This window comes from Trichechus manatus, unplaced genomic scaffold (assembly GCF_000243295.1).
Source record: "Trichechus manatus latirostris isolate Lorelei unplaced genomic scaffold, TriManLat1.0 scaffold00015, whole genome shotgun sequence".
In the NCBI taxonomy this organism is placed as follows: Eukaryota; Metazoa; Chordata; class Mammalia; order Sirenia; family Trichechidae; genus Trichechus; species Trichechus manatus.
Window position 1 is genome coordinate 17,804,830 of NW_004443951.1, and position 20,456 is coordinate 17,825,285.

General features: G+C 39.7%; 1 protein-coding gene across 10 annotated transcripts in view; it reads right to left on the reverse strand.

Annotated features, from left to right (window-relative positions):
- The window catches only part of MACF1 (microtubule actin crosslinking factor 1), a 392,660-nt gene that overhangs the window by 262,543 nt on the left and 109,661 nt on the right, over nt 1-20,456 (reverse strand). The window contains exon 1 of one of the 10 annotated variants that reach the window (XM_023727200.1): nt 15,682-16,319. The exons of 6 other annotated variants lie outside the window; for them this stretch is intronic. In XM_023727200.1, coding sequence (XP_023582968.1) covers nt 15,682-15,790 — 109 coding nt within the window. In that variant the 5' untranslated portion in view covers nt 15,791-16,319. Of the gene's footprint in view, nt 1-8,272; nt 10,811-15,443; nt 15,648-15,681; nt 16,320-20,456 lie in introns of those variants that run through there. 3 more of the 10 variants (XM_023727205.1, XM_023727204.1, XM_023727203.1) reach the window with 3 other exon arrangements.

Below are 20,456 nucleotides of genomic sequence, written 5' to 3' on the forward strand. Positions count from 1 at the left end.
TCATGACAAGCTAATGAGTATAAACTTTTATCCTATAGGCAAGAGGGAAGAACTGAAAGATTAAATAGGAGAATGATATGATCACATTTGTGCTTGAGAAAAATTATTATGGCACCCTTTCCTCACAACTCTAGCTCTCAATTCTTCCTTTGTTCTCCAAATTTTTATGGTACTTACTGTGCTCATCACTCAATCAGCACTTATATAATTATATAGAGTCTGAACTTTTAATATACTTATTCTTACCTCACCAATGAGATCATTAACTCCTTTAGGAAGGAGATCATGCTTTAATTTTTATATCTCCCACAGCTTTTAACAGCTAGCCCATAAAAAACCAAACCTATTGCCATCAAGTCAATTCTGGCTCATTGCGATCCTACAGGACAGAGAAGAACTACCCTATCCGATTTCCAAGGCTATAATCTTTAGGGGAACAGACTGCCACATCTTTCTCCTGCTTAACAGCTAAAGCTATCCATAATAAACCCTCAAGAAAAATACTTTCTTCATTGGTCAATATAAGATTAGAAGATTGGCTAAACAAACACACAGAATGAAATCAGAACCAAGTTACCCACAAGAATGCAGTCCAATAAAAAAAAAAAAAAAAAACAATGAAGACTCCAGTATTACCTGTGTGCTGGCCTATGCAGACTTGATGAAAAAACAAAATTAGAGCTAAATAAAAGTTCTGCCTGCCACATTTTCAACAATACCAGACCCACTCTGCTTTACCAAGAATAGTCTGCTTCTAGTTTTTCAAAATTCTCCCTCTGCAGATGCAGGTTGTCTTTATTGCTTTTTTTTTATTATAAAAGCTATACATGTTTGCTGTAACCGGTCAAACAATAAATAAATAGAAATGGAAATGGTTTACAGATTTCCTTTTAAACTAATCAGTATTTTTAAAAGGTGGAGTTCATTTGATTTCTTTTTAATCCACTGCCTCATTTCATTTATACCTGAAGATGTGACTAGCACAATTGATTCTTTTTAATTTTACTATCCATAAGTTAGTCTGTTCGTCTACCAAGCCCTTCTTTGAGGATAACATACTAAGGAAGCTTGATGGTCACTTATCAGTCACACCTCTAATAGCTAACTTGTCCACTGAAGTGATTTTCAATTAAGGAGGAAGAGAGCCAAATACTTATTCTGGGTATAATTACTAAGGGCAACATGATTACAAGTGACAGTCCTTCCCAAGACCAGCTAGCCTGCTTAGAACTGAGCCATAAGCTCCTCAGAAAAGGGTTTTACAGACCTCCTTAGCTCCTAAGCTGGAGGACCCTTCTTTAGGATCCTATGTTGCAGATCCATCCATTCTATGAAAGTTACTTCCTGATTTAAATAAGGATAAGAGGATATTGCCGTGTGCGGAAACTAAGATCTCAATAGTTTAGCTAGGAAATTCATTAGTGGAAGCCAAGGAGCAACCTTAACTGTTACACAGACTTTCAGAGTGGTCCAAACGGCTCAGATTTTCAAACTAGTAAATTTTAGATTTGGCTTCCTACACATAAACCCCTAATTTAATTCCAGGCCCAGTAAAGATCCTTCTACCTATACCTAACCAGAGGAATAACTCTCAGAAAGGACCCTTATCATGAGTGGAAAAGAGTCAATCAAAGAGTTAGGTTTAAAAAGAAAAGGGATTCATTTTGATCTTGTAAACTCAGCCCCTCTCGAGGCTATAAACTGACAACTGAGAATCCACTGAGAAGTTCTTAGATTTAACACTTGAGGCATCAATGATTTATTAATCATTTAGGGGTCATTAAATTAGAAGGATTTAATGCTTGTTTCCAACTTTAATAAGAGCCCATTACAGGTCTGGCCACCAAGCTACCAATACCTACCCTAATTTTCATTATTCTTGTTTCAGTGGTAGAGGTATCCCTCCCTGTAACCTAGGCCAGTCCTTCCATCTAAAATCTATCTCCTACCTTTCCTCTTTTCTTTGGAAGACTTAATCCAGCAATTATATCCTAACTCTTATATCTTCAACTTCTTCTCCACTGGCTCTTTGCCCTCAGCTTCCTGAACAAACACAATGACAAAGCTCACTGTCTCCATTTCCTACTCACCCATGTGACCTGGCGTCTAGCTCCACAAATTCACTGAAACTGCTCACCCCAGAATCACCTCTTAATTTGCCAATCCAATGGATAGTTTTGAGTCCTATCACACTTACATTCTCTGTAGCAGATGACACTGCTGATCATTCCTTCACCTTTTAAACTCACTCTCTCTTGAATCTGAGACTCCATTTTACCCTTTTTTCTCCCCTCCTTCCTCTTTGGTTGTGCCTTCTCTTCTGCCCACCCCTTAAATGTTTATTCATCCTTAGCCCTCTTCTCTTTTCATTCTATATTAAAGGTTCTTCATTCTACATTAAAGGTTCCTAAGATATCCATGGACCTAAACGCCCATAGATGGGGCTGGGGAAAGGGTGTGGGGTCCACTGTCTAAAACTGCATGCAACTTTTCTGAGGTTACGTGCATTGTGGGAGAAAAAGAAATCCATAGCTTTTCCAAAAAAGTTAAGAGCTGTTTTCTACATTCTCTCAGAATGCTATAATCTACTCCCATGGTTTCCACTGTAACCATATTAATTCCTGCCCCCCAAAATATATATATATGATAGATATAATTCCCAAATTGATATCTTCAGCTCAGGCCTTTATCCAGAACACTACTCTCATATCCAGCTGCCTCCTAGAAGTTTCATGCTCACCTCAAATTCAATTTGTCTAAAACTGATCCTTTCTCCCTGCATCTAACAGGTTTTCCTGCTCTAGTCCATCCTGCACAATGTGCCAGAAATCTTTCTAAGGCATAAGACTGATCTTGTTACTGTCCACCTTAAAATCTTTCAGTGACTCCTTATCCGCCTAATAATATTAGCAGTTAGCATTTATTGAGTACCTACTTTTGTGCTAGGCACTTTACAAAGATTATTTCTAATGCTCAACAACCCTATAAGATCGGTATTATTTACTAGAAATATAAAGCTGAGGTGACAAGGTAAATAATGAAGTCAGGTTTGAAACCAACTCTAATCCAGTTCCAAAACCTGATGCGTCATTCAGGATAACATTCAAACTTTTTGGCTTGGCATCTAAGATTAATTATAATGTGGTGCCTAACTGCCACTCATCCCTATCCACTCTTCCATGAAAACTCTAATTCCAGTCTTGCTGAATAACATGCCAAACCAAACTCGTTGCCATGGAGTTGATTCCAACTCATAGCAATCCTATAAGACAAAGTAGAACTGCCCCATAGGGTATCCAAGGCTGTAATCTTTACAGAAGCCGACTGCCTTATCTTTCCCCCGGACCTCATGGAGCTTACAATCTAGTGGCAGAGACGGCATGTAAATAATTAACAATAACACCAAACAAATAACACACCAGATGCAGGCTGCATAAGATGACAGTAAAGCACAAACACAGAAGCGATTAATTTTGACAAAGGGGTAGGAGAAGAGTTCATGGATTAGTGTTTAACTAAACCTAAGATGACAAGTAGGATTTTAGCAGCCCCAAAAGGAGTTAAGGAATTCTAAACTGAAGAAAAAGCATGAGCAGTGATTTGGAGTCATTTAAGTACACAGGGTATGTTTTAAAGAATGGTATGGCTACATATAGCATACATTTCACAATATAATGAAAAAGAAAGCTAGCAAGGTCAGCTGAGGTCAAATCACAGAGAACCCAGAAAGCTTGAGTGAGGTTTGCATTAATTCAGTAGACAAAACGATGCCACTGAGATTTTCTGAACCACAGGCATGCTTTGGGAAGATTAATCTGGCAGTGGACTGAAGGCCAGACTTGCAGTACTCAGTGGTAAAAGAACCAGTTAGGGGTCTACTGTGATGGACCAAGAAAGAAATCTAAGAGTTTGAACTAGGGCAGAAGCAGCAGGAATATAAAGGGGGCAGGCAGATTCACAGGACAATGTAGAGGCAGAAACAATAGCCCTTAACTATAAATTAGAAAAAGGGAGAGTTCAAGATAATTCTAATGTTTCTAGCTTGAATTACTGGGAGGAGAGCAGTACCTTAGTTGAGATAAGGAAAATAACAGGCACAGATTCAGTAAGGGTGGGGTAAAGTAAAAGAAAAATACTGAGGTGTTAGCTGGACTTTCTTTCAGACAGCTGGAAACTTAGGTCTAGAGTTCAGAAGAGCAGTCAGAATTGTGGATACAGACTTGGGAACTAACAGTTGATATCTGAGGCTATGGCAAGTAGTCAACCTATTTCAACGAATCTTCCTAAATCACCATTTTGTCCACATCACCCCTGTATTCAAAGTCCTTTAGTGTCTCAGAGTGGAAAAGAGGATCAAGTACAACTCTTTAGTTTTCATATTCAAAGCCCTCTACAACCCTGTGAAATTCAATTCCAGTTTTTATTCACTATGCATTAGCATGTTGGCTAGTTGGAGGAGATAAAGATAAGACACGGCCTCTGACCTGAAGGAATTTACAATCTATCTATTGCTCCAACTGTATCTCTAGATTCTCTCCTGCATGACTCTACTAGCACCAGGGATCTCCTCATTGTTCCCCAACATACCTTTCACATTCTGCATTTGTTCACCTGTGCCCTCAAACAGAATGTTTACTCTCCTCTTTTTGGCTTATCTAATTTAGAGCCTCATTTTAAGGTCCAGCTGAAGTCCCACCCCCCCTTTAGACCTTTCTGGCCATTCCAGCCACTATGGATGCATGTGACACTTAAAAGTTTATTAAATTTATTTGGCACTGAGCATATAAAGCCTCTGTGCATATCTCTGCATGTATACACCTCTGCATATAAGTCCTATTTCTCTATCTGAACTGTTAGCCCTTCAAAGTCAAGAATCACATTTTAAATCTCCTTAAACAACCAACACTTAGGACAACAGCAGGTACTGAAGAAAACACATTCATTTCACAAATATATATGGAGAGCCCACTATGTACCAAGGTTAAAATTCTACAAAGACACGTTAAGATGGTATTTTCAAAGTCAGACTAAGAAGACATCTCAAATGATAATTAAAAGACTGCTTTTCAGCAGGGATTCCCGTTCAGATGTCCCTTTTACCGCTACAGCTTTCCAAAGTTGTTCTTGCCACATTTGGACCCATAAAACCTAGCACCACTTAATAGTTCCCATGTATGGTCAAAGAAGACTGGCTGAATTGGAGATCAAGCAATTAAAAAGTACTTACTAATAATCTATAATGGCACCAGCATTATAGACGGTTCCTATCCTCAAAAGCCTACTCTGGCAGTTAAGACTGACATTTATTGCATTTACTATGTGTCAGGCACTGTGATAGGCCTGTCTCATTTAGTATTTAATAACCCTCAGAACTCTATCAAATATGTATTATTTATCCTCATTTTATAGTTCAGCAAATTGATGCTCAGAAAAGTTTAGTAATTTGCACAAGATCACAGAGTTAGTAAGTAGTAGAATTGAGATTCAAGCCCAAATCTGTCAGACTCTAAATCCTGGACTTTTAATCAGTGTATGTCACTGCCCCCCATGAAATTATTAGAAAGCAACACAATACAGTCCTAAATAATCAAGTGACAAGAGGAGAGGTACAAACTATAACCACAATAGGGATTCATGAAAGGGTGATGCAGACTGAGAAGGCTTCAATGAGGATTGAGACTTGGGGCTTTAGGGAAGTGATAACTCTAGAAACACTAATGCAAAATTAAAATTTTACCTTATTTCTCAAGAAAACCTGATCATTATTAATGATAATTCTTTGCACTACTGGGAATCAGAGAATACAGAACATAAGTTAGATAAAGAAATAAGCCAGGAGTAAGTAATTGTGGCAAAAGAGAACAGACATAGAGATGGAGGGAGAGGCTTAAAAGAAGAGAAAAGGGAGAAAAGTTTAATTGTTTCTAGAGTATTGATGGGATTACCAAATTCAGAAAAGCTAAATATTTCACAGATATAGAGAGATAAAGAGTTAAACCTGTACCCTCAAAGAATCATCTTAAAAATGAAGAAATCAAGGCTAAGAGAGATTAAAGAATTTATACAAAGTCACACAGTTGGAGACAAAACCAGGTCTATAACTTGGATTTCTTGATCTCTAGTCTATGGTTCTTACCTTTATATGGCACTATCTCCTCTCTTTGAGTAGAGTTTCATCTATAAAATGAGGCATTTGGACTAGGTCAATGGTTTTCAAATACCAGTCTGTGAATTGGCTATATCAAAATCACCTGTGGAGCTTTTAAAAAAGTACAAATTCAAGCAGACTAACTAAAAGTATTGTCCTTATTCTCAAAGAGCATCTCTGCTAGAAAACTCAACTGCTTCATATCTGGCCTCCACTCCCAGAATGGATTCACAGGCCCTGCTGCTAGCAGAGTTAGGCCATGCTCCAGCAACCAAGCATCACAATCAAAAAAAAAAACAAAGCTTACTCAAAAGAGTCTTTGCTCCAGCAAACAAGGTGTGTATTTGTGTGTCTGAACTTGTATAATGAGAATGAACAAAGATAAGCACTGAATTTTCATATTATATAGCTACCAGTTAGCGTTTATTAACTTACTATGTGTGAGGCACTGGGCTAAATACTTTAATGCCACATACTCTTCATAATGACTCCATGGGTTAGTCTATTTTAATCTCCACTTAATAAATAAGGAAACTGAGGCACAGAAAGGTTAAGCAACTTGCCCAGGTCTATAGCTACTAAATGGTGGAGCAGGAGCCCCATGCAGACAGTTGATGCTAAAGCCCATTTTCTTAACAATTAGACTACACTGCCTCCAACAGATTGAACAACGTAGAGTAAACTGAGGGGTATAATATTTTTGCCCTTAAACTTTCAATACAGACTCTGGACTTTCTTATGCTTCTCTGTTGAATACAGAAGCAAGACCCCTTGACTATAAGTGTATCTCCAAGCACTTTCAGATGTAGAAGATTCTTTCCTCTAGGTACCAGAGAGAGAATCTCAATAACACAGAAAGGATAAAAAGCTAGAATAGATGGTAGTAACTGACTAAAATTGTCCTTCCTCATGCCCCCAATGTTATTATGGTCCCAGCTTTGTTTCTCAGAAAGCACTTAAATATTTGGCAGCACTAGCCTGGCAGTGAGAAGACAGGATAGGAGCCCCTGGTTCTGCTATTCCCTTGCTCTGGGATTTCTTCTGAAGTCTCCCCTGATCAGACCACCAGCAATTTTAATTTTGGAGTGAAAATTTGCCTGTTTGGGTCACAATTTTGTTCTGCTTTAGAGACTCACAGTATAAAATCAAGATATTGCAACTAGATTATCAATCCAGTGCTTCCTAAACTTGGATTTCATAAACCAGTAAATTTTCCAAAATAAATTAGAAAGTCTAACATAAAGTTAACCCTCTATTTTGTTAAATAAGGATATCTAAAAACAAACTACTACCTAGTAACAATTCTTCTATAAAATAAAGGACATTTCAGCATCAAAAAGTAGAAATGATAATTTCAGAATACAGAAGAGTTCTTCAAGTAAGTTTAGCTTTATGAAAGACACATTACATTTTCCTTATCTTTTCAGTTACTGAAAATTAATGAAAACTTTGTCTCGGTCCAGCACCCATCTGTATATCCAACAGTTTGGAAACCAAGGAAATCTATGCCCAAAAAGGTTAGGTCACCTTCTCAAGGTCACAGAGCCAGTTATTTAAATTGGACTCTTTTCCCTTAACAGGACAGATAAAGTCACTCCTAGCACGACGCTTCCCCTGGCCCCCAACTATTCTTTAGGTCCCTGTCCCTAAACGATCTTTAACCGTTTTTCTCTCTGTCACAGCTGGCAGAAAGTAAATAAATGTAAGCGAATAAGCCCCAAAGAGGAAACCTCGGCCATGACTTCTCCCTTCCCCTCCCAGTCAGCTTAGAGGTGGACTCCGTAACCAACCTACTTCTGCTAAAAATACACCCCGGGCTTTCGGCACTATGCAACAGAACTTAAAAGTAGTTTCCTGATACAGGCAGAGCAGAGGCATGAATTCAGTCTCTATAAAAAAGTTCCACAAAGCTTAGGCTTTTAACTGCTCACAGACACTGCAAGTTTAAGAAGTTCCCCCAAGAAGCAGGACACGCCTGTCACTTTCACTGAACATTTTAACAAGCCCAAAGGTTATAATGCCTGCAAAGCTTCAAAGCCCATGCATTTCTATGAGTCAATGGGAGCAAGGGCTAGTATTTGGGATCCTCAAGCCCAGACAAGGAAAAAGGCTTCACATACTAACCCATGCAGCACATGCGGCAAACCAGGTGGGCGTTGAACTCGTGCTCATCTTGGTAACTGGGCCACATGGCACCCCTGCTTCTGCTGACCCCGTCTAAAAGGAGGGGGGCTCCCAAGAAATCTCCAGCTAGTGGCCTGTGTGCCCTCAGCAGTTCCTCAAAAAGGAGTGCAAAGTGAACAGAGACAGCCAAAGGGCTGCGCAAGGCACAGAGAAAGACAGCAGAAGTACAGAGAAGTGGCTCCACCCACCACTTCCTACTGACCTCCTCCTCCCCTTTAGGTCAGAAAGAAAGCTCCTCCCTAGGTCACTTCCAAAAACTGGGCCCAGGTCTTTAGGCAAACAGCATCCTATTCAAAAGTGGCACCCGCTTGGTGTTTCCAGATCAACAGTGACATGCTGAAGTAGGAGCTTCATATACAAAAGTCCAGTCAAGTTATTATTCGATTAAGCCTGAGCAGGTAAAAGCTGGTCTCTGGGTTACCCTCTACTTGCAGAGCAGAAGTTTGTTACCTGATGGATCTCAGACAGTTGCAAAAGAGATGGTGAGTTAAAACGAGTTACTGCCAAGTCAGGAATAGTGTATCCATTGCCCAACAACCAGCGCCTCAGGTTTGCCTCTCTGCAGGCAGACATACATATAAAATGTTAACCAACTGAGGTCTCACGATGAGATGACAATGGAGCAAGCCCACATGCTGTCCACTCCCGATTTCAAGGGGAACTTCATGTCTCCACACTTACAGCTGTCCAAAGGGAAGAGTCACAATCTCTCCTCACTGATTCCACCTACTTTACAGAGTAGCCAGCTCCAGCCAGTGTTCCAGGTAGATTAGCATGTTGGATTTCATCAACTTCAAAAACACCATTTGCTTGCTGCTGCTCCATTCTTTCCTATCATCCAGCTGGGAATGTCATCCCCAAAGTCCCCCTCCTCTTCCCAGACCCTCCCACTGTGCCTTTGCAGTCATTGCACTTAACTCAGCTGTGCCAGAAATCCCTTTATTCATCAGTGTAGAGCTGCTTGCTTGTTTGTCCAACTTGTTTTCCGAGTCTTGGCTAATTGTACCAGACACTGAATGTTGAAGAAACACAATGAAGGGCTTTTTCATTCAGATGGCCCAGCCCATTTATTGCTTCTTCACAATTCTGACCCAACCAGGCGACAGAAAAGCTGAGCCTCTCTGTCAGGACAGACACTTCAATCCCAGCCCCACACTACTCAAAAGGCCCCACCAAAGATAAGGGCCTAATCACTGGCTCTCTGCTCTGACTCCCTAAATAGAACGATTTCCTCAGGCTAATGCCAGTTTTCAATTCTGTTCCTGAAGGCAAAGAGGGAGAGGCAGCACCCAGGAAAGCAAGCTTCCAGAAATTAGCCCCCAAGACTGCAAGTGAAAAAAATAAAACAGGAGCTTGCCTAGCAGACCACTCAGTTTAAGTAAGCCCTCTGCCCTGCCTCAGCTCCCCCACTGTGCATCCCTCCCACCTACAAACTGCTAATAATCCTGTTACTGCTTACTAATAACGGGACTCACAGTTGACTTTATCCCTCCTTGACTAAGCTCTCAGTCACCCTGATAACCTGTGACAGTTCTACTCAGTTTGTCCCTTGTCCCTCATACTAGCCTCTTCTTAGTCAGCCTTGGAGAGGAAGGGTCCTCCTAGAATTTACCTTGCCATAGGAAAAGGAATGCATCAGAAGTAGGGAAAAGAAAAGAAACAGTAATGAACATTTCCTGATTCATATTTAATAACCTCTTCTCTAATCAGATTTAAGTTCTCTAAGGGAACTGACTTTTCTCTTCATACTCCAATCTCTAACATATTTAGAAGGCACTCAATAAACTAAGCCAAAATTAACTGAGCATGTACTATAACTGACAGTTCACAGATACGGTGCTAAGAATTTTAAACATAATTTCATTTAATCCCAACAACAATCCTCTAAGAAAGGTATTTTCATTTTGAGATGAAAATACAAAGACATAAAAAGGTTAAATAACTTGACCAAAATTATATATGTATCTACCTGTCCAGCTCCAAAGCTGTGCCTCCTGTTCCACCCTGCAGTCTCTGCCTCTAAACAAGAATAACTGAACTGGGGTAGGGGTGGGGCTGTATATGTAAGGAAGTGGAATATTCCTGGGAAGGTTAAAAAATAAAAATACTTCACTTTGTCAGACTGGAGATTTAGGGCATGTCCCAAATGAACAAATGGGGCAACTTCTAAGAAATATTAAATAACTTCACAGTCACCAAAAACCAAAATGATCATTACGGGGTAAGGTTTGAGGAGGATGAACCACAGCCTGTCATCTCCTCCCTCCCCTGGCATCCAAGCAGACCGATTTCCTCTGAAGAAGGCATGGCAGACGGAGGAAAGTAGAAGAGAATGCTGGGGATACAGTCAGTCTAGCTGCCAGGAGACAGGCCTTTCTTCCCTTCAGGTTCCCAGGAGGTCCTGAGCCTGAAGAGGGAAGCTGCTGCTGACAGTAGAGGAGAGGACTTTTGAGTAGGATAGCCAGCTCTTAATTATTCAGAGGAGACGAACTGGAATGGTGATTATCCAGGTCATTCTCCTTCTTTTTGCCCAACTTTTAGTAATTTCATAGTTCACCAGATAGCCAGAGACAGAAGAATTGAAAAAAGGTTCATCTGGCTGCCACCTGTAAATCTTGTAGATGTTAAATGGAGGGAAGAGTATGAAGCCAATTTTTCCATATGGGGCAAGAAATTATCTGAGAATTTATAGCTACTGGTTTCCTATATTAGCACAAAAAATTGACGCTACATATTTATTTTCTTTCCTAATAGGTCAAAATCACTCACTATTTAAGAATATAAAAGTAGATGCAGAAGTCTTTCCAGTGATTCATAATACACTTTTTATTTACTCCCATATTAGCTTCTATCACATTTCTTAATCCTCAACTATAAAGACAAACATTTGTATTTTGTCCCAGCAGCCTACAGAAAGAGACTGTGTCTTTAATGATACCTTTTGTGAATAAATTACAATAATGACAGCAAACTATTATGTGGTGCTTACCATGTTTAGGGAGTCCCTGGATGGTGCAACCAGTTAATGGGCTTTGGTGGTTTGAGTCCACCCAAAGATGCCTTGGAAGAAAAGCCTGGCAATATACTTCTGAAAAATCAGCCATTGAACACCTATGGAGCACAGTTATACTTGGACACACATGGGGATGCCATGACTCAAAATCAACTTGACAGCAGCTGGTACTGGTACCATGCTCAGAAAGTCTTCTAAGGACTCAAAACAGCCATGTAAGTTTATTAACCCCATTTTACAGATGAAGAAACAGAGGCCCACACATAGATTAATGTCACTCAGCCAATAGGGGGCAGAGCTAGGATAAAAACACAGGTAGTATAACTCCAGAGTCCATGCTCTCAATTACAATACCATAGTACATCCAAGTACGGGCCAGATAATGCACTGCCAGAATCAGAAAATTAGACACTTTAGTGTTATTTTCCTTCTTATACAGATGAGAAATTTGAACAAGGGGATACCACGTGGTTTAAAATCAGGAAAGGTGTTCATCAGGGCTATATCCTTTCACCATACTTATTCAATCTGTATGCTGAGCAAATAATCCGAGAAGCTGGACTGTATAAAGAAGAACATGGCATCAGGATTGGAGAAAGACTCATTAACAACCTGCGATATGCAGATGACACAAACATGCTTGCTAAAAGCGAAGAGGACTTGAAGGACTTACTGATGAAGATCAAGGACTACAGCTCTCAGTATGGATTACACCTCAACATAAAGAAAACAAAAATCCTCACAAATGGACGAATAAGCAATATCATGATAAATGGAGAAAAAACTGAAGTTGTCAAGGATTTTGTTTTACTTGGATCCCCAATCAACACTCATGGAAGCAGCAAATCTGCTGCAAAAAACCTCTTTCAAGTGTTAAAAAGCAAAGATATCACCTTGAAGACTAAGTAAGATGTGCCTGACCCAAGTCATGGTATTTTCAATTGCCTATAGGCATGTGAAAGCTGGACAATGAATACGGAAGACTAAAGAAGAATTGATGCCTTTGAATTATGGTGTTGGTGAAGAATATTGAATATACCATGGACTGCCAAAAGAATATACAAATCCGTCTTCGAAGAAGTACAACCAGAATGCCCCTGGGAAGCAGGATGGTGAGACTAGTCTCACATACTTTGGACATGGTATCAGGAGGGATCAGTCCCTGGGGAAAGACATCATGCTTGGTAAAGTAGAGGGTCAGTGGAAAAGAGAAAGATCCTCAATGAGATGGACTGACACAGTGGCTGCAAAAATGGGCTCAAACATAAGAACGATCGTGAAGATGGTGCAGGACCAGGCAGTGTTTCGTTCTGTTGTACACAGGGTCGCTATAAGTCAGAACCAACTTGATGGCACCTAACAACAACAACATATAAACATAAGAGAGGATTTACTAGAATACAGTATCCTAGAAGTGCCTGAGCTGAAAGGTACCTCAGAGAGTATCTAGTGCACAGTTTTCAAACAATATTTTTTCAAACAAATCTTATGTGGAGTTCAAAATACAGAGCATATAAATCAGTATTTAATAGTATAAATCAACTTTATAAGTTCAAATTTATGTTACTTATTTTAAAGCCAAATGACATGACCAATTAGGCAATTTCTAACAGGACATATGCTTGAAACTGGAGATTAATTAACTGCAACTGTATCAGCAACCGCATCAGTTTATTTCTGTTACTGTTGCTATGTTGTGTTTTATTGCAGAGAATCAATTTTTAAAAACTGATTCATACAAATAAATAGAAACAAACAGTAACCATTTCACAGTTTGCTTGGTAATCTCAGAATATTATTCAAATAAACTGACACAAAAGCCTAAACGAGTAGTGGAAAATATTTGTTTCAAAGTTGAATACTTTCAATATTTAAAAATCATGTAGATTCTTTATTAGTATGTAAATATGAATATGCAAGTGGGACAAGCATAAAAACTTTTATTACATACTAAGTCAATATTACAATATTATCATGTAACAATATGTTATACACTCACTATCATGGCCTGAGCACCTGAGCCCATATACCTGAGGCTTTCACAGAACTTATTAGAGACTGTTCTACAGTATGTTCTGCAACAATGTGCACGCTGTGCAATTTAAAGAAAAAAAGACCAGATCAGAAGAGACAACCTACACCTTTTTAATGAAGTATACAGGTGTAAGCAGTGCAAATATATACACAGCATGGTGGAAAAACTTTATTCTGCTGATGTCCAATGTGTTAAAATTGGAAGATGGTATATTACAGTATGGGGTTCTGGTGGCTCAGTGATTAAGTGTTTGGCTGCTAACCAAAAGGTCAGCAGTTCAAATCCACCAGCTGCTCCTTGGAAACCCTATAGGGCAATTCTACTCTGTCCTATAGGGTCACTATGAGTCGGAATCGACTCGATGGCAACAGTTTTTGTACATTAGAGTACACATGCTATTTTTACTTTTTTAATAGATCAAATATATCTTAAAATTGAAATTATAATCAAAAGTATGCAGAATCTCTTAAGTACCTCCATGGAAGCTTCAGTAGCCAAAATCTCCAATTGAAAAAACACTGCTCTGATTTTACAGATAAATAAACTGAACATAGGACATTCCCAACACAACTCTTAGGTACTATGATCAATGCTATTTCATAAAAATAAAAAGCTTTTACAATATAATTTTCTTCTTTTAGTTCAATGTATTTTATGGTTATTTATGAAATTAATATTTTGAAAACATAAGAAAGTGCATAAAAGAGCTATAACTCCTAAGTTCCACAGAGAATCGAATATTGAACATAAACTTAGAATATTAATTAGCAGTTTAGAAATGCCATTACCATAACGTGCACAAAACCAAGGGAAAAAAAAAACCAAACCCCTTGCCATTGAGTTGAATCTGACCCACAGTGACCCTATGGGACAGAGTAGAACTGCCCCATAGGGTTTCCAAGGAGTGGCTGGTAGATTTGAACTGCCAATCTTTTGGTTAGCAGCCGAATGCTTAACCACTGTGCCACCAGGGTTCCACCATAATGCACAAGAGGGAAAAAAGCAGTAGCCTCTACCGAAATGATACTTATTTTCTCATTATATGTGAAATAGTAAATACTATGGAATAACTCATGCCTGTCTACCCCTTCCTTTCTAAACTCAGATATAGGCTTATAGGAAAGCTGTTTGGGTTCCCTGTTTTTAAACACACCACCACACAGACATATTTTTAAATGCCCGTCTCTGTTTTTGCTGATATGGACACACACTCGTATCTGGATATTTAGTCAAAAGCTTTTCTGGGATTTACTAGAAAGGACACTAGGGAGTGACTGAATCTAATTCTGTCAAGCATTCATGACCTTTTAACAGAGAGCTAAGTAATAAGTCATCAAACCTCCCTCTTGTAAGATACGAAGTAACAGTGTTTCAATATCTTTGCTTGAAGGTGGTGCGCAGTCACAGTGACAGTACTAAAGACCCAAGGGTGTACTCCAGAAAAAGTCAGACCTTATTCATCCTCAGCTATGGAGACTCAGAATCAGTTAAACACAGGTCTGATCCCTGCACTGGACATTTAGAAGTCAGTGGAGTATAATGTAACTAATAGCAATATGGGAAGAAAGAATAGTATAAATCATTATACCTTACACTGGTACCATTAAAAAATATATTTGTTTTAAAGTATCAGGGCCCCGATTCCCTGTGATCAGGACAGTTAACTTCCTTGCACGGAACACATGACTTGGATACACACAGAGTAAACTGTAGCTGCCTGAGAGGAAAGGAATAGTTTCAATCACATCAAAGAGAACAGGGGGAGGCACTCAGTGTTCCAGGATGCACCTCGGCAAGGGCATAACTTGACCCATTCGTCTGACTGACTCGTCTTTCTGCCTTTTCTCACCCGAAAATACACCAAATTCAGAAGTTTTTCCCATCCCACAAGTTTTCCCACACCCCTATCTGGAGAAGATGATAGAGTTACTGCTTGTTTTAGGTTAAAACAAAGATCTCATAAAACACTTTGAGATTGAGAAAGTATGTAAAGGACTTGATTTTCTGAGGAAGGACACTGAGGACAGCTTCCACTTCCCTCCAGCTTCAACCCCAGACATCACCTCATCTAACCAGCACCCTCCGACCAGACAGCTTCACAAGACAGGAAAGAGTTCAGCTCCCAAACTGGTCCCGAAGCAGTCTAGTTTCCTCAGCATATCCACACACACTTAGTCTAACAGCACCCCAGCTGAGAGGACATACTGGCCCTTTAAGGAAAGCAAAGGGGAAGACATCCGTCATTTACCCCACCCTCCAAAGTCCCACAGCAGATTTAAAGAATAACATGGCACTAGTTACCTGCTCTGCCTCTGGCACATCTCTTCCAGTACAGAACACCAGCAATTCCAAGAATGTGAGTCAGAATAAAGATGGTGGGTTGTAAATAGGATGAATCTAAGACAGGCATTTCCAGGCTGTCCTTTTCTCCTCCCTTAAGTTAGCACAAGCCCACAGCTCAGCGCAGGCCTCGGATGCCTTTCTCCTGAGGTTACTGCTGTCCTGTACTATCAGCACGGAGGCAGAGGCCAGGAGCTTAGTGGTGTCAGAAACTTCCTGGCGGCTCTTCCTCCATTTCGCTCTGAGTATTTCTCAGCAGGCAGTGGTAGACTAGGACTAAAACTGTACAGTGTATCTCAGACAAAGCCCAGGAAACAACTGGCCAGAGGGGGGAGGGGAAAGAGAAGGAGGAACAAGGAGAGTGAAAAAGAGATCCTAAGCTAGTGACAAGCTGACTCAAGCCTCTATCTTTGGCATCCTCTGCTCAGCGTAAGCAAACAAACCTCAGACCCTCTACAAGAAGGGAGGGTGTCAGAGGACGTCACACTCTAACTTTCCATTCCCAGCCTGGCTGGAATGCCAGACTTGCGGATGAAGCCAGAAGAAAAAAGTCACAGGAGCATTGCAGAACCTCTTGCGGGGAGAAAGGCAAAGCATGTAAGGATGGATATGCATCCAGAAGTATCCTAGAGCAGTCAGAAAGCAACCACATCCTGGGAGGAGAAAGCAAACAACCTGACCTTTACAGAGAAGATCAAACAGAATGAGCACCCATGAAACAAACCTACATCTACGCCTGATGAAGATCAGCAAGGAGAGCAAACTGCTCTACAAGCGCATTTTGGAGGCACTTTTCAAGAGTTGAAAAATCCATCTGATCCCCATTAGCTGCCCAAGGGGGCATCAGGAAACTCAAGGAGAACAGAAATGCCTTCCATAAAACCAAGGCCTGTTTACTCATGAAAGTTTGATATGTATGTTGTAGCAGCAACTGAAAACACTTTACCACTACACACCTACTAGAATGGCTGAAATTTAAAAGACCCATAATCCCAAGACTTGGGGAGGATGTGAAGCAATTGGAACTCTCACACACTGCTGGTGGGAATGTAAAAGGCACAACCACACTAGAAAACAGTTTGGCAGTTTATTATAGAGTTAAGCACATAGATACCATTTCTCACTAAAATCTCACACCAAAATCTCACTCCTAAGTATTTACTCAAGAAAAATGAAAACATATGTCCACACAAAGACCTGTATGTGAATGTTTACAGCAGCTGAATTCATGATAATCAAAAAACTAGAAACAACCCAACTGTCCATCAACTGGTGAACACAAACAAATTGGAACACATTCATACAATGGAATATTACTTGGCAATAAAAAAGAACAAACTATTGACATATGCGACAACATGGATGAATCTCAAAAGGATCATGCTGCATGAAAGGAGCCAAACATAGAAGGCTACATACTACATGATTCCATTTACATGATATTCTGGAAAAGACAAAACTAAAGGGCTAGAAATGAAATCAGTGATTGCCAGGGGCTGAGGGTGAAGGGAGGGAACTTACTACTACAAAGCAGCAAAAGAGAACTTTTGGGGGTGATGGAAATGTTCTATATGTTGATTACGGTGGTAGTTACATGACTGCATACATTTGTCAAAACTCACTGAACTGTATGCTGAAAAAGGTGAGTTTTACTGTATATAAGTTAAACTTCAATAAACCTGACTTAAAAATAAAACACACTTAAAGGCTGTAAAAGCTTATACAACCTTAACTGAATATGCAAAAGCCTCACAGTACCATTCCCCCTCTCCTGTCCACTTCCCTCTGAAGAGAAATTTTACAAGGTGAAGTGTGGACACACAACATAACACTGAAGACCCAATCAATATCCAACAGTGCATCTACATTTCGTCTGTGACACCCAGTACCCTTCACTCAGGGAGTGTAAGGGTTATAGCCTCATCTTTCTACCAAACTAGTTATTTATTCATCTCTATGGTGCCTACTGGAGCCCTGGTGGCACAGTGGTTAAGAGCTATGGCTGCTAACCAAAAGGCTGGCAGTTCAAATCCACCAGCTGCTCCTTGGAAACCCTATGGGGCAGTTCTACTCTGTCCTATAGGGTCGCTATGAGTCGGAATTGACTCAACAGCAATGGGTTGGGTTTGGTTTTGGTATGGTGTCTAATATACCATGGTATATAAACATGTTATATTTTCATTAAAAAAAGCCTTTAAAAAGTGGAAAGTGCTTTAAATATCTATAAAGTAAATTTTTATCTATAATAAAAGGGAAAGATTTCAGATTTGAATAATTCACTAACCAAAAAAGATAATAAAGGGCCCTTGATGGAGGACCTAATAAATATGAACTTTATAATCTGGCACTCAAGACCATCTACTATTTTGTGTCAACCTACATTTCATTCGTCAAATATTTACTGAGTGCCTACTATGTGTCAGGTAATGTTCTATATACTGGGGGACATAGAAGCAAACAAACAAACAAAAAAAGACCTTGTTCTCACAAAGCTTATATACTATAAGGGAAGACAGAAAATAAATACAAACAAGTAAATATATAATTTGTGACATAAATGCTATGAAGAATGCTCACGGAGATAAAGAGGAGAAGGGAGTGCCAGTGCCGGAGGATTTATAATTTTATATACAGAATGGTCACGGAAGACTTCTCTGATAAGGTGACATTTGAGCAGAGACATAAAGAATATGAGCAAACAAGTCACATGGCTATCTGGAGGAAGGACAGCCAAACAAAGAAAACAGCAAGTACTAAGTCCCTGAGGCAGAAGTATGTTTGGTATCTTCAGGAAACACCAAAGAAGTCAGAATGGCTGAAGCTGGAAGAGAGAGGGGGAGAGTGTCAGCAGATGAGGCCAGAGAGGTAGCAAGGAGTCAGATCACCTATGGCCCTACGGCTACACAAAAGTCTGAATGTAAAGACCTTGGTTTTTATTCTAAGTGCAATGGGAAGCCTTTAGAGGGTATTGTGTGGGAGAGTGGCATGATTTTAAAAGATCACTCTTGCTGCTATGTTGAAAACAGACTGTTCAGAGGCAAGAGTGGGAGCAGGGAAACCAGTTGTAGTGCCACTATAATAATTCAGGTGAAAAATGATGGTGGCTGGGACAAACGTATGGTGCTACAGGTGGTGAGATGTGCTAAGATTCTGGATAAATTAAAAAGTGCAAAGTGCTTTAAATACATATACAGTAAGTTTTTTATCTATAATAAAAGGGAAGAAAAAAAGAATGGAGTCACAAATGACTCCAAGGTTTCTGGCCTGAGGAATCAAAAGGACAGAATCTCTATTTCCTGAGATGGGGAAGACTGCCAGAGTAGCAGAGGATTGTTGGTTGGTTGGTGGTGGTGGTTGTGTTTTTTGTTTTTTGGGGGGAGGGGAGAGTTCAGAAATTCTATTTTGGATAAATTCTGTTTGAAATGCCTATTAGACATGCAAGTGGAACTTTCAACAGGCAACTGAATATATCAATCTAGAGTTCAGGGAGAGAACCAGGCTGGAGTTTTAAAGCCATGAGACTGGATGATATCACTTAGGGAGTAAACATAGAGAGAGAAGAGATCAAGTTGAAGGTCTAAGCCGTGGAAACCCTCCAACATTAGACAGGGGAGAAGAGGAAGAACCAACAAGGCTAAAAAGAAACTAAAAAAGAGCAGCCAGTGGATTAGGAGGAGAACCAAGCGAGCATGTTGTCCCAGAAGCCAGGGAAGACTGTGTTAAAAGAAGTAGTAATTAACCGTGTCAAAGCTGTTACTGTGTCAAGATGAGCATTGACAGTGGACCAATGAATTTAGCAATGTGGAGGTCACTGGAGACTTCAGCAAGTATAGTTTTTGATGGCACGGTGGAGAAAAAGACTAGACTGATTCAAGAGAGAATGGGAAAAGAAGAATCTGTGACAGCACATAAAAACTCTTTCAAGGAATTTTGCTATAAAAGACAGTAGGGAGAAGGATGTAGGGTCAAAAGAGGATTTTTGTTGACATGTGAAATGTAATGTTATGTTTGCTGAAGGGACTAAGCACTTAGAGGGAAACTGATGATGCAGTCCAGTGGAGACTAAGCTGGAGCTCCCTGTGGAGCACGGCTCTTTTGTGACACAGAGTACTTTATTCATTCATTCAGTTAAGAAATACAGAGCATTATACTAGACAATTCGACATAAAAATGATTATAATGACATGCCCCCTACAGTGAAGAAGCTCTTGGGCTGTGCTGGTCAAAGAGATGGACTTGCTTGGAAGGGAAACTAACACTTAATAAGCAACTACTATAAAGTGTCTTTGCATCTGTTACTTCATTTAATCCTTATAACATCCCTGGGAGGTATATATTACTATGATCATTTCATAAATCAAGAACTTGAAGCTCAGATTATTTTTTTTTGCCCAAGATCACAAAATGAGTAAGAGGATGAACGAAAATCTGAACTTTTATCCATCTGATTTCAATCAATACACTCTATTATACATTATAAATCTATACATTGCCTCCCTTTGCTAAGTTCTGGCAAAATAAGTACACTAACTCGAAGTTAAGCAATTTGAGATATTTACATGTTCGGAATACTTCCTCTTTGCATGACTTAACCTGGAGCTTGTAAACAGCTGCACCAGGCTCCAAGGAAAAAATCTCAACTTCAACATATGTTGTTGCAGTGCAAATGCTGTCTATATCACCACAGCACAGCATTCTTTTTGCAATCTTATAAATATCTTCACCATATTTTCATT